A 15001-nucleotide genomic window follows, 5' to 3' on the forward strand; every position below is an offset into this window, starting at 1 on the left:
GACCTAAGGATGTTGCAACCATCCTAAATACATGCCAATTGCCAAGTACCCAAATTCTGACCATGTAATTGGAAGGGTGATGCGACGGTCATTAGGTTAAGGACATAACATTTTTCGGTGCTGTTGTAACTTTGAAGTTGAAAAAAAATGAATGGTTGTAAGTCGAGGACTATATGTTAAGTTTCCATTACCTCAAGTTTTTCTAGTGTAGTGAAGAATAGTCAAAAATTACATTTCTGACAAGAATGCTGGTTGAATCTGTCAGTCATTCTCTTGTCGGTCCAATCTTCCTAACAGGTAGATTGTTCCATGTACCCTACTTGGAACTCTTTAATGGAAAGTGGGATAGATCTCTATTCAACATGTTCACTTCTAGGACCCCTCAGATCACAGAAATCCCAAAGCCAGAGATTCTCTCAAAATTCATATGAACTTTAAAAGGTCCCAGCACCTGGGACACTGAGACACAGATGTCAAAAAAGCCTGTATGCATTTCCAATACAATGATTTTATTATGTGCTGTAAAAATAAAAAAAATCAGTATTCAGCTTTGTATTTTATTTTCCCCTCTGTGTGTAAGAATCGGTCCTCACCACCATTTTTTTCAAAAGAGAAAAAGGCCAAAATGGTATTTTAAACAGTATAATTTTGGCAGCATGAAAAAAACTGTTTTTTTAAAATTCTTTTGTAAATAACTTAATGGCTCAAAGTATCTTTTTATTTGTCATTGTACAAGTATTACAAAAACACGTTATGAATAAATTAAATCATATTCAAATAGGCTTTTGAGGGGAGGTGTTTTACAAAGTTCCACCTACCCCTGCAGAAATATTTGCCTGGAGCTTTATAAACTGCTATGATGGCAATAAAGCAGATAACATATCTTTAAAATTAAAAAACAAAACTATGCTCGTTTAAACAGTCTCAGAATGAAGCAGCAAAGCAGAACCTCACAGTACTTTCCCTCTTTTGGATAGTCATTAAATCTCTGTTCCAAATTCTAGAAAGTTCCAGAATATATATTTTATTATATTTATATACACACACTTGTGTAATGTACACAATACATCTTTGTATCCAACTCTGATTTTCAAAAATATTATATTGAGCAGATTATCATATAAAGAACCGAGATCCCTCTTTTAATAATTTCCCTCCAAAAATATTTGTCCCCCCCTCTGCAAGATTCCCCCCCCCAAAGATTAAAGAGAGAACAGTCAACTTACAGCCCTTCCATTTCACACAGTTCCTTATTTAAGGGAATTTAGATTGGATGTGTTTTGTGGTCTGCAACCAACCTCCATTAAGAGCTTTCAAAGAAATTAAGAAACAGACCCAATTACTATTTTTGTCATAAACTGGATTCCCTTGTAATGTTGCTATGATGTTTTCTCAGTGATAGCCCAGTCCTACAATGGTAAGGGATTTAGGATTGTCAGAAGTTGCAAGTGCCGATTAAAATGGGATAATGTGAAGAAACAGAAGGACTAGAGCACACAAGACTGAAGTCCAGTCCTGTACAGGATACAAATACTACAGTTCCCTTTCCGCCTTGCCAATGCCTCATAAACTGATCAGCATTGTTTCACAGGAAATGGCACCTCATGACAATACACAAATTGCCTGCTGAAAATCCCCCCCCCCCCCCCGTAAGTCACATCTTTTTCACAACTACAAAAATTTAAGAGCAGGGTGTAAAGTCTTCACACTCCTATAACAGGAGTATTTGACTTCAGTTTGGGGCCAGATTCCACTGGCATTTGGGAAAGTCCACAGAAGCTAAAATGTTTGCATTTCAATCTAATACAAGAACTGCAGCAGAAGAATATTAATTTGAATGCCTGAGTAATATGCCTAGAACCAGGTTCATCCACTCCCATCTGCTCCGTTACTGTGTTTAGCATCTCGGCTTTTAAAATCATCTCCTACCCGTGGCCTCTGTTCAGGATGGACAGTACGCTAAATCTGTTTACAAACAAGCAGAGGATGGAGTGCTCCTAATCTTATCTTCAGCCAGCCTTATCTTAAGTGTTTGGCAAATAATCCTCCCATCTTTGCCCACAAGAATGGTCAAGAGTGAAAAACTGCAAAGAGACTGTTTTTTTTAATCTTGGGCGATTTAACTCGAAGGAAAAGATCAGGAGGAAAAGTGGCGACCTCAGGCAGGGCGCCATTTCTATCTGGGGGCGACCAAAACATTTTGAATAAAAAAATATGTTGCTTCATCCATGCTGGGAAATAGTCCTGCCACAAGCTCAAGACATCTGTCTAAAACCTGAATTGAAATATGTTCTGAATTCAAAAGAACTACCAGGATGGTCCATTTCACAAAATATTTTCAAGCATATCTTTCAAATTCCAGCAGATGTAGAAGAAGAAAATCACAACGACAAAATTAGAAAGGGGAGGAGGCAGATGCAGAATTGTGCTTTTTAATCCTCTGCCTGAACTCTTTGTTTTTGGTTTTTTTGGGCTGGCAAATTGGATATATTCTTCAGAAAAGAAGCATCCTCTCTAATATGAGCTTTGATTTTGTGCTGTTCCCTTTGGAGTTCAGTTTAAAAAAAGGGGGGGAGCTCAGACCCCACACTTTACCAGGCCTCCCTTCCCCCCCTCCACTATTTGCTATTATGGGGGGGGGGCTAAGGATCCCACCAAATGAGACCACAGAATGATCTGAGGATCATTCACAGTGAAACGGGACTCTTCATCTTGATCAGAGAAACAAACTTCATTCTAAGATTCCCCTCTTTAAAATTAATATCCAGATACAGATTCTGTCCGTCAGTCGGCAATTCAGAAAACTAAGCTGCTGCATAGAGAAGGCAGGAAAGGTGAAGAAACTTCTCTGACAATAGCCAGCCATGCTAGGGACAATAAAGCAGCATCCGGCTTCTGATTGGTTCACTAAATCCTGGCCAGGAAGGAAAGGGGAGATTGCAGAAATACAAACAAGAAAACAGTGAGTTATGCAAGAATTTAATGGACAGCGGACAGACAGGTTTGTGGTTGTTCCCTCCCACCCCAGGAACATGAGCTCTTCCCCCAGCTGGTAGAATTTGCAACAGAGCCCAGACAACCCTTTGTTTCCTACTCTAAACTGAACCTGCAATTGGAGGTGTGTGGGGAGAATAAGAGCAGTCAATTCTTGGGGAGGAAGGCTCATTTGTTGGCATCTAAGAATAAGCAAACTTTCCTTTCTTTAACTTTTTTTTTGTTTTTTTAATATCTGGGAAGAGACAGAGTTTAAAACGCTGAGATTAAGCCACATTGGTTCCTGGGTGTGTACAGTACAGTGATGGACTTTTCCCGGGGATTAAATCCTTGAGTCATTGAGCCCAGGAAGCTGGAGACTGACTTCTCCCTCGCTGTGGGACTTGTTCACAGGTTGACGTCCATCTGGGTGTCTCACTCAGCCTCCAGGCTCAGTGCCAAGACTGAAACTGCTGTTGGTCGTATTCAGCGATCAGTTTTTTGATATGGGCCAGTTTGTTGTGGAGATATTCACAGCGGTTCTTCTCCTGGCTGTAATTTGGATTAGTCTGCAAGGGAGAAAAAAGAAAGAGAACAAGGCTGACTATGTTACAGTAGGGAAGGGAGTTTGGCTAGTGGTTAAGGCACCGAATTAGAAACCAGGAGACTGTGAGTTCTAGTTCTGTCTTATGTTATGAAAGCTGATTGGGTGACTTTGGGCCAATCACCAGGAGACTGAGAGTTCTAGTCCTGCGTTAGGCATGACAGCCAGATGCGTGACTTTGGGCCACTTTCTTCCTCAGCCCACCCTACCCCACTGGCGTTATTGCTGTGGGGAAAATAGGAGGAAACAATATTATGTATGTTCGTCACCTTGAGTTACAGATAGTCATGATGATCGTAACCTGATCATGTGGACAACCCCACTTTATGACCTTATTTTGTGGTGGTCATTAAGCAAACTCACAGTCGTTAAGCAAACCATTGGTTTGGTACGGGTGCAGTTTTGCAGAAAACCAGAAGTGCCAATATTCAACGAAACCATCATAAAATGGAATCACATGACTCTGGAACGCTGCAAATGGTCGTAAATGTGAGCCTCTTGCTATGTGCCCAAAGTTCAGCCACATGACCATGCTCCCCCCCTGACCTTTGGTACTTTCGATTGGGTCAGAAGCAGCCCCAAGACAGTCTGTCTTAACTTCAAATGATTGCTAAGTGACCAGTGGTAAATCAAGGACTACCTCCAGGGTTAAAGGGAGAGAGAGAGAGAGAGAGAGAGAGAGAGAGAGAGAGAGAGAGAGAGAGAGAGAGGGGTAGTGCCTTCAGTTAGGATAAAAATACCAGGCAAATAATTGCCTGTCCAACTTGAGTTAAGAGTTCTAGAAAACAAAACAGAAGGAAGGAAAGTGAGCAGATGCCGCCATCTGATAGCAAGAAAAATAAGGGCCACCTCTTGCTGGTTTCTGCCATCTGACACACTTCAGCTAGCAACAGGCAATGCTTACTATGAGTTAAATCATCATATTAAAAGTTAGTAGTTTGTTGGATAGCTGCAATATACCTTTTGCATGCTGTTGAATTCAAATGACAGGCACAAGAATTTGGGATTCCATTTCATTCATCCTACCCCCACCTATAGTCTTTCAAAAATGGCTTTTAAAAAAGGGATTTTCAAATTTTAAAATTAGCCATTATGGCAGATAACTGTTGCCAGGCTCCATTTCTTACAGCCGGCCAAACTGAAGCTTTCTCTAACTTGGTGCTCTCCCCCAGATGAGCTAGAGAACAAGATCCAGGAATCAGATGGCCCTGGCACTGAGGGAGCTGCAACTGTGCAAGGAATCAAGTATAGGAAAGCCAATTTGATCCCTGTTTTCTTCAGCCAAGCTGCTTCCAATCAAGCCAAGGTTTCCTCAAGTGAGAAAATTAGGATTTTTTATCCCTGGCTCTCTCACCTCAAAACGCGTTTGGTTTTGAACAAGAAGCTCAGTGACTCACCTTTTTAATTTTTCGGTATTCTTGCAAGATCTGATCGTGGATAATCTGCAAAAGAATGATATGTCACGTATTACAATTATTTCTAAAACCTTTTCTGCAGATTTCTTTCTGCAAAGGCCTCTGTGGATTGAAGAGGCTGCCTTAGCTTATAGCCAAGATACTTTGGTTCCCTCTCTATCTTCTTCAACTGCCCAGAAGGGCCAGCTGCTGAAGTTGGCCAACACTCTGAGCTCCCCACCTTGTATTCTTCCGAGCCCTGAGATAGCTGCTTTAGTTCTGAATCCAGCTGCATGAACCGTCGGGTTATCCGCTCAATACGAGCATGGAGGTCACGATACTCGCCGTACTCCGCGTTGAAATCATTCTTGTAGCTCTGACGTTGCTCCGAGGAAGAGATGGCACCGTATTTTCTGGAGCAGCGATAAGAATGAAAAAATGAAATAATCCCGAAGGAAACAATTACAGGAAGTCCGTTCAAGTTACGACTATTAATAGAGTCTGCCCATTATGGTGGTTAAGTCATGACTTTCGTAAATTGGATCAGTCATGCGACAACTGGGTCTTGTGACTTTTTGTGGTGGTTAAGTGAATGTGGTGAACATAAAGCAAACCCGTGGCTTGCGATGGGCACAGTTTTATCAAAAACCTGAAATGAGTGCCAGTTAATGTCATAAAATGCAGTCACGTGACTGCAGGAAGGTGCAAAACGACCATAAACGTGGCTGGAACTGGGTTGTATCTTCCCTTCTCCAGGAAGGTTGTAACTTTGAACTGTCCTAAATGAACGGTTATAAAGTTTGAGGATTACCTGTAGATAGCATTTGCATTTCACCTACTTTTGTAAGCCTAAGCCAGTGGTGGCGAACCTATGGCACACGTGCCAGAGGCGGCACTCAGAGCCCTCTCTGTAGGCATGCATGCCATGCCCTGGAGACGGCAACCATCCCTCTTCAACCAGCTGCCTGCTAACTTGCCAAGATCCCACATGGCCGGATGTATCCCAGCATCCATGCGCTCACTGGCCTCTGAGGGCAGGGGCCGATGGTATCAGGCAGCAGCTGCCCCGGCCCCTAGCTCACCTTTCTCTGTGACAGTGGCACCCCCGCCCTGCCTCGCCTTGCCTCACCCCGCAGCACGAGCCTCCTGCCCACTGCCCCACCTGCCAGAGATCCCCTGGATCTCCCCCAACCCTGCCCGGCCCCCACAGGCGTCCCTCCCCACGAGCAACAGTGAAGTGATCACGCCCACCTTGGCTACACCCACTCAATCTGCCATGACCACCACAGCCACGTCCACCCAGTGGGCCATGCCCACCCAGCAATAAATAAGTGGGTTTTGGGTTGCAGTTTGGGCACTTGGTTTCTAAAAGGTTCGCCATCATTGGCCTAAGCCTTCCACACCCAGGGTAATGGATGACCTTTACTGATAGTAACCTTCCCCAGCCTGCTACTTTCCCTGAGTATTTGGTCTTAGGGAGCAATGCAGCCCATCCAGAGCTTCATGGTGAGGAAGGCTGGTGTGATATCAGGCCCCAAAAGAACAGTGGAAATAAAGTCTCAAGTGATAAGGGATGATTCTAATGACTAGAAAGTTGTAAGAACTTGACAGTCAATATTACGCTATTGCTAGCCAAACAGATGGTGCAGCTGCATTCAGATGAGTAATATTTCAGGATTAACCAACAAGAAGATTAACAGGCAGCTGAAGACAAAGGGAAGTATAGCAATTCTTCACCTAATACAGTGGTTCTCAACCTTTTTAATGCCGCGACCCCCAACCGGTGAAATGGTTGATCGACCCCAAATGGGGTCACGACCCATAGGTTGAGAACTGCTGACCTAATACCATCTGCTCATAATATTTGCTGCTGTGCTGGTGGCCATTAACAGAACAATTTAACTGAATGTAATGGAAATGTATAGAGGGGCGAGTTGCTCAATTACAAAGAGAGCCAGTTTGGTCTAGTGGTTAAGGCACCAGGCTAGAAAGCAAGAGACTGTGAGTTCAAGTCCCGCCTTAGGCATGAAAGCCAGCTGGGTGACTTTGGGCCAGTCACACTCTCTCTCAGCACAACCCACCACACAAGGTGGTTGTAGTGTAAATAGGAGGAGGAAGGTGTGCTGTATATGTTTGCCACTTTGAGTTATTTGTAAAAATAATAAAGGCAGGCTATAAACAAACAAACAAAAGGCAAACCAGCCATAAACAATGAACAATAAAACATGCATCTATCTATTGCTGGCACATTGGGCTAGCACAGGGGTAGGCAACCTTGGCTCTTTTATGACCCGTGGACTTCAACTCCCAGAATTCCTGAGCCACGGGTCATAAAAGAGCCAAGATTGCCTACCCCTGCACTAGCTCCTTTATGAAGGGAAATCCTAAACCGAATTTTATCACCTATACAAGAAGTCCTCAACTTACAACTGAAATTGAGACCAGATTGTCCACTGCTAAGCAAGATGGTTAAGTGAGTTGTGCCTGACTTTATAATTTTTTTTTTTTTGGCACGATTGTTAAGGAAATCATTGTTGGTTAAGTCAATCCTGCAGCTGTTAAGTGCACACTGACTTCCTTCAGTAACGCTGCTTGTGGGCAGCTGATTGCGAAGGTCGCAAATGGCGATTATATGACCCGGGACTTGCAAGTTGTAAACACATGCCCGTTGCCAAGCACCTGAATTTGGACCACGTGTGACTGTGGGTATGCTGCAACGGTTGTTAAGTGCAATGCCTGATCGTAAGTAACTTTTTTCAGTGCCACTGCAACTTTAAATGGTTGCTAAACGAACGGTTTTAAGTCAGAGACTACCTCTCTCTGCTTCAATAGTCATTGGAAGAGATATTTCTGGATTTGTTCAAGCACAGCAGCTCATGGCTTATAATGAAAACAGCTCTTGTTTTTCAGGTCTCTGCATGCTGAAAAGTAATTTTGCAGCTTTAATGAGATGCAAGTGCTCATACTAGTTCTGACGCAACAGCCACTCTTTTACTGTTCAGTACAACAGCCCCGATCCCTCCACACTTACAGCAAGTAGTCTGGCCTCCCTGATGTAGAAGATGGGACACTGGAGCTGTTGCACGTCCTGTTTAAACCTAGGAGGAGGAGAAAGGGAGAAAGAAAGGGTGTCATGGGACTGTTGACATTCTCAGATCGATGCTCTAAAAATCACCTTCAAAAGCTTTAAAACAGCTTCCCAAGATTTAATGGACATGGTGGGCAAATCTGACAGAAATTCATGAAGATCAGGATTCCCTTTAGGACAGACATGTCAAACACAAGGCCCGGGGGACGGATGCGGCCCATGAAGTGGTTTCATGCGGCCCGTGAAGCCATCTTGGAAACAGCGAGGGAACGGCCCCTGCTGTCTTGGCCCTGGCCCAGGCCATCCAGGAGCCAATGTACAATTTTGTGGTGGCCATCTATGCTGAAATGCATTCAGTCTTAGCTCCACAAGGCCGTGTGGGAACAGTGAGGAACCAGCCCCTGCTGTGTCCGCCCCAACCCCTGGGTGCATGCTGGGGAGGTGTCACCCTTTGTGAGGAATGAAGAAATGGACCATTGTCTGGAAGTGGCCAGCAAATGGCCCTCGCCTACTTCACATATCCGGCTTGATGGCTCCAGGGGAGGGGTTTCGGCAGGCAGCGGGGTGCTCTCCTCACAGCGCCAAGAGATGAGCCGGGTGGTGCGTACCTGCCCAGTTTCAGCAGGCAGCGTGAGAGCACCCCGCTGCCTGCCGAAACCACACCCACCCCACTCCATCCACACCCACCCAGTAGGCTGGCACCCACTCTGACCACACACCCTCGCCCCCCCCCCAGGGAAACCACAATGCTGATGCGGCCCTCAATGAAATTGAGTTTGACACTCCTGCTTTAGGATAAGCTAAAATAGTACCCCTTGAAAAACATATTGTTAACAATTGTTAAATAAATGTAGATAAAAATGTTTTGGATCAATAAGAAATATCTGTTTATGCAAGAGTGGGGATCTAAAAAAATAGGGCTCAAGATGGCTAGCAAGTAGGCTGCTAGACTGGATAGGGCTACTTCTGTATGCCATTCAGGATTATTCAGGCCTTTGCGACCTCTCCGTGATTGTGGATCCCGGAGGGCACCTTGGTTTACCGAGGAACTACGGGAGATGAAGCGTCAGAAGAGACATCTAGAGCGACGCTGGAGGGCTAGTAACTCCGAATCCGACCGGACACTTCTAAGAGCCTATATTAGGACTTATTTAGTGGCAATACGAGCGGCAAAATGTTCGCATTTTTCCGCACTTATTGCGTCTGCAGAATCTCGCCCCGCCGCCCTGTTTAGGGTGACCCGTTCCCTACTTAATGTTCGGGAAGCTGGGGAGCCCTTACATGGTAGAGCGGAGGAATTTGTGCAATTCTTATCAGACAAAATCGCTTGGATTCGGACAGACCTAGACTCCGATTGGGCAGGGCCTTTCGAGATGACTGGGGCAGGTCTTAGCTCAGTTTTATGGGATGAATTTGAGTCTGTGACCGCTGAGGATGTTGACAGAGCGGTGGGAGCAATGAGCGCCTCCACTTGTTTATTGGACCCGTGTTCTTCCTGGTTGGTCTCGGCTGCCAAGGAGGTGACACGAAGCTGGCTCCAGGTGTTGATCAACGCTTCGTTGAGGGAGGGGTCTTTTCCACAATCCCTGAAGGAGGCGGTTGTGAGGCCCTTGCTCAAGAAGCCTACCCTAGACCCGGCTGATTTAAATAACTTCCGTCCAGTCTCCAATCTCCCCTTTGTGGGGAAGGTTGTAGAGAGAGTGGTGGTGCTCCAGCTCCGACGGTCTCTGGATGAAGCGGATTATCTAGACCCTTTTCAATCTGGCTTCAGGCCCGGCTTCAGCACAGAAACCGCTTTGGTTGCGCTGATGGATGATCTCTGGCGGGCCCGAGACAGAGGTTATTCCTCTGTCTTGGTGCTACTTGACCTCTCAGCGGCCTTCGATGATCATGGGCGCTCGAAGGCACCGGGTACAATCGAGGTTTTCCTCTGTCTTGGTGCTCTCCTCTCTCTCAGTTCGATCCATCTGATGGGGGTGACATTCGAGACACGAAGGAGGCATGGGATGGATTTACCTCACAATATCTCGGTCAGGAGCCAAGGCCGAGGAACCCGTGCACAGGGGTCGGTCGCCGCTGGGTGAGGACAGTGAGGTGTATGCTGATGATACCCAGTTATATATCTCCTCCCCGAGCTCTCTCAGTGAAGCGGCCGATGTGATGGGCCGTTGCCTTGAAGCCGTGAGGGTCTGGATGCGGGTTAACAGACTCAGGCTCAATCCTGACAAGACCGAGTGGCTTTGGATGCTGCCTCCCAAGGATCATGTCGACTGTCCAGTGTTGACTCTTGCAGGGGAAAATATACCCCCTTCAGAGCGGGTTCGCAACTTGGGTGTCCTCCTTGATCCACAGCTGAATTTGGAACATCAATTGACAGCTGTGGCTGGGAGGACCTTTGCATAAGTTCGTCTGTTGCACCAGTTGCGACCCTACCTGGACCGGGAGGCTCTCCTTACAGTCACTCACGCCCTTGTCACCTCACGTTTGGACTACTGCAACGCGCTCTACATGGGGCTACCCTTGAAAAGTATTCGGAGACTACAGTTGGTCCAGAATGCAGCCGCGCGAGTGATAGTGGGTGCTCCTCGATACACCCACGTTACACCTATCCTCTGTGAGCTGCACTGGTTGCCTATTGGTCTCCAGGTCCAATTCAAGGTGTTGGTCATTACCTTTAAAGCCCTATATGGCTCAGGGCCAGGCTATTTGCGAGACCGCCTACTACCTCATAGTTCCCTACGTCCAGTTAGATCCCACAGGCTGGGCCTCCTTCGGGCCCCGTTGGCCAAGCAGTGCCATTTGGCGGGGCCGCGGAGGAGGGCCTTCTTTGTGATGGCGCCCATGCTTTGGAATCAGCTCCCCCCGGAGATTAGGACCGCTCCCACCCTGTTGGTCTTCCGTAAGCTACTTAAGACCTGGCTTTTCCGGCAGGCCTGGGGTTTATAAAACCTTACCCCTGGATGATTGTTTTTGTATTGTTGTTTGTTATGTTTTATGGGTTTTTTATTGTTAGCCACCCAGAGTCCTTCGGGAGTGGGGCGGCTTATAAATTTTAAAAATAAAATAAAATAAAAATAAAATGTTGTGCAGAAAAAAATAATTCAGATACTCACGGCTCGTTAAAGAGGGGGAAGTTTAGTATCAGTACTGCCTTGAACGCAGGTGTCCAACATTGGCAGCTTTTAAGATATGTGGATTTCACTTCCCAGAATTCCCCAGTTAGCTAAACTGGCTCAAGAATTCTAGGAGTTGAACTCCACAACTCTTAAAGTTGCCACGGTTGGACACCTCTGAGAGAACATTCCTGAGTGAACATTCACTCTGAATTCCATTTTTGGTTCAGATATGGACAAAAAACAAATTAAGGATCAGAAAGGCTGATCACAACTCCAGGCTGTAGTTTGCAATAGTTTAAAATACCAAGGCTTTACATTTATTCCATTCGTTTCTGGAGCACAGGAGATCCTAGGCTTTATCACATTTGGTAGAATAACTCAGCAGTAATTGTTATCCCTGGAGGAATCAGAAGCTGTTATGAAGCCTCTGATTCGACTAGATATGCCACTCCAGTATAAAGCAACTTCCTATTATCACAATTAAATATAAAAACTAGTAGTTAGCACTATTTCTAATGCTGATTGTCTCTTACGGATCCAAAGTGAGGCTGGTCTATAAAAACATGGTCACTTTTAGGAATTGGAGATTTAAGACTGGAAGGTGATTTGGTTATAGACTTTATAAAAGGCCAATTGAACAAGACTAGTCCATGCTACAACGATGGATATCCATGTATGGGAAAACGGAGCTTAAAATAAAAAGTAAACAATTCTTCTATACCATCTGAGATTTATTGTAAAGTTGTTAAATGAGATTTTTCAACAACTCTCTGCTTATTCACTCCTAATGAGCCTATTCAGATTAGGTAAGAAATAAAATCACCCTGGGGGACTTTGATGGGTTCCCTTAACAAACTTAAATCAAACTGAAGAAGCTACTTGGATAAGCAGGAAAATGTTTCAAATGAAAAAAGAAAACAAGTCCCGTTACCACAGTTCAACTTCCAGACAATTCTACCTGGATGACTGAGAATCTTCATCCACATCAGGATTCAAGCCTCTTTCCCCTTCCTTGTACTTTTTGTGGTATTCACAGTTTGAAAACGCTAGCCACTCAACTTGAGTGTTTGTCCATTTTGCAACTTTTAGATTGCTTCAGATTAAAAGGAACAAAGCTACTGCAGTTGATTAGCAGGATGTAAAAGATAATCTGGATTGCAATTCCACACTTCCCACACCATCAAAGAGGGACTTTGGAGGGTCAAAATGCACCGGATAGGTCAAAATACTTATGTGGAGGACAGCACAGCCACCAGCCTTCTGTGTGCTGGATTTTAAGCCAAAGACCAACAAAATGAAGCAGCTTACGAGGCAGGAGGACTAACATAACACAATCACAAATTCCTATTCTGTGTGGAGTCTAGAGCAGTGGTTCTCAACCTGTGGGTCGGGACCCCATTTGGGGTCGAACGACCATTTCACGGGGGTCGCCAAACAAGGCTGTCCGCCATTTTCCCCCCCTTTTCTTTGGCCACGCCCCTGGCACCCGGTGATGTTTAAGTGGTTGGGGTCACCACAACATGGGGAACTGTATTATGGGGTCGTGGCATTAGAAAGGTTGAGAACCACTGGTCTAGAGGAATGATCACAAAAGAAACTGCCTTCCGACTGGCCAGCCAACTGATTTGTCTACCTCTGTCTCATCTCTGCAGGTTTGCAGCAGTTTTTCAAAGTCTAGAGAAGCATATTTCTCACTACCTGTTCCTTGTTCCTTTTATTTGTGGTATCATGGACTGAACAAGGAATGATTTATATTCAAACCAAGATCACTACCACCCAGCAATTATACTTTTACGAGCCAATACTCCTACTGTCTCCCTCTGTATATTTGCTTAGGTTTGCACCCAAAGGATGCAGATATCATATATCTGTAGATACACCAGTATCATATATCTATATTGTTAGGACACCCTGCCTTAAACTAAACATGTCTTTTCCTGGGATTACACAGCTGCTGCCTGACCACAGAGGGAGATTCAGCTTTGTTAAAGAGCTGTAGACCAGTGTTTCTCAACCTTGACCATTTTAAGGCATGTGGACTTCAACTCCCAGAATTCCACAGCCAGCAATGCTGGCTGTGGAATTCTGGGAGTTGAAGTCCACATGCCTTAAAATGGTCAAGGTTGAGAAACACTGCTGTAGACAGATGCCACAGAAGCTGTCCCAGATGTTACGAAGTCTCTTGTTGCCCCTGAATCTGACACACCACCAAATCCATCAGTTCCCTTACTGGGTCCCATCCTCACCTGCGCTGTCTTGTGAGGGGCTCATTTTGGAGCCACCCTTTTTTAGTTCACAGTTTGGCTTCTCGTGGACCTGTTGCTGCTCCTCCTTCCTTTCTCGTTCCTTATGTTTCTTCTTCCTGGATTTTGAGTGCGGAACACAATTGTGTTTGCTCGTCTGGGCTGGGGTTGCGGCCGACCGGCTTGCTGTCCGCCTTTCGGCCGGCTCTGCCATCTCAAAGTCTTTGCCGTTATGGTTTAGATCATTGCTAACATCAGCAAGTGGGTCGTGAGGCCTAGGTAGCTCCAGAGTGGGCAAAAGAGAGCTAGAGCTGACTGAATCAGCCGCCACCATGGTGGGCAAAGAGGTCTCCTTCCCATTGGCAGAGCTGAGTTTGCCATTGAAAGTGGGCTGAGTCCTTTGGGCACAGTGAGAGATCCTTGGCTTTTTGTTGGTGAGGGGGTCAATAAAGTCCAGGGGCTGGGGTCGCTTCTAAGGAAAGGAAATAGAAACAAGATTAATAATGAAAGCAATGTTTTAAAAAGCATACAAAAATGAAGAACTGGACTTATCCGAGAATAAAAAATATTTATTGCCACTAGGGGGCAATACAAGGCCACGTTTGTGTTCATTTTGGCATTTACTGATTTTTTTTTTCCCTAAAAGAAAAAAAAACAAAACAAAAAAAAAAACAAGTGCCAATAATATCGCTATTCTGGTGTTATAGTGCTTTCCCTCTGTTCACAGATTTCTCCTGCCCAAGCGTGCCTCCCTGACATTCTATAGGTGTCTCTTCCTTTGGCATTTGGGCAGGTTTGTAACGTATGGACTATTCATCATATATTTTTGTGTACATGTGTTCAAAGCAGCGTTTTTCAAACTTGGCAACTTTTAAGATGTGTGGACTTCAACTTCCAGATTTCTGGGACCTGGAGGCTACTTATCTTAAAAGTTGGCATGTTTGAAAAACGCTGGTCCAAAGATAAACCGGACATAAGTTTAAAACAGGGAAGTTGAAACAGAAACTAGAACGGAAGAAGCTTCTTGGAAAAAAAGCAAAACATTTTCGAGGAAAAAAATACCCCAGAAAGCCCAGTTGCCTTTTGGAAAGCCCCTCTGGGACAGCCATGACTGGCTGATGAGAATCTCCACAGACAATCGGGGAAGTGGAAAGCTACACTTTCCTAGATAAAAGTACCCATTCCTTTAGCCATGTCCTACCAGCCTGACCACAACAGCTTTCAGTGTCAGTCACGGAAAGTGTTCTGAGCAGAGCTGCTCAAGATCTCTCCAGAACTCTTCTAAGGACTGAGCCCGGGGTTGGGTTTTTTGGGGTGGGGGAAGATCATCCTCCACCATCAATCTCTTCTTGCAAAGAAACAGCAAGAAATCTCATGGAACATGCAGCCAAAGCCTTTGATTCAGCTCTTGATGTCAGAAAGAGTGGAGTAGCTTGGTCGTTGAGGAAGGTGACAGCCTTATTTTATTTTTTGAAAAAAAAAAATATTGGTTATTGATTTTCTAATTTCTAAAAGCAACGTGGTGGCTGAATTGGTCAATAATCCAATAACATACAAATATCTTTAGTACAGATCTCAAACTA

General features: G+C 45.0%; 1 protein-coding gene across 1 annotated transcript in view; it reads right to left on the bottom strand.

The window, feature by feature from the left end:
- Positions 1-2962: 2962 nt before the first annotated feature.
- Positions 2963-15001, bottom strand: part of ELL (elongation factor for RNA polymerase II) — a 57136-nt gene continuing 45097 nt past the window's right edge. The window contains exons 8-12 of the mRNA XM_039334697.1: positions 13422-13890; positions 8003-8069; positions 5213-5384; positions 4975-5019; positions 2963-3542 (exon numbers count right to left, since the gene is read on the bottom strand). Of these exons, the coding sequence (XP_039190631.1) occupies positions 3426-3542; positions 4975-5019; positions 5213-5384; positions 8003-8069; positions 13422-13890 (870 nt within the window). The 3' untranslated portion in view covers positions 2963-3425. The remainder of the gene's footprint in view (positions 3543-4974; positions 5020-5212; positions 5385-8002; positions 8070-13421; positions 13891-15001) is intronic.

Source organism: Crotalus tigris, unplaced genomic scaffold, assembly GCF_016545835.1.
Source record: "Crotalus tigris isolate CLP2741 ecotype Arizona unplaced genomic scaffold, ASM1654583v1 scf7180000017633.3093840, whole genome shotgun sequence".
In the NCBI taxonomy this organism is placed as follows: Eukaryota; Metazoa; Chordata; class Lepidosauria; order Squamata; family Viperidae; genus Crotalus; species Crotalus tigris.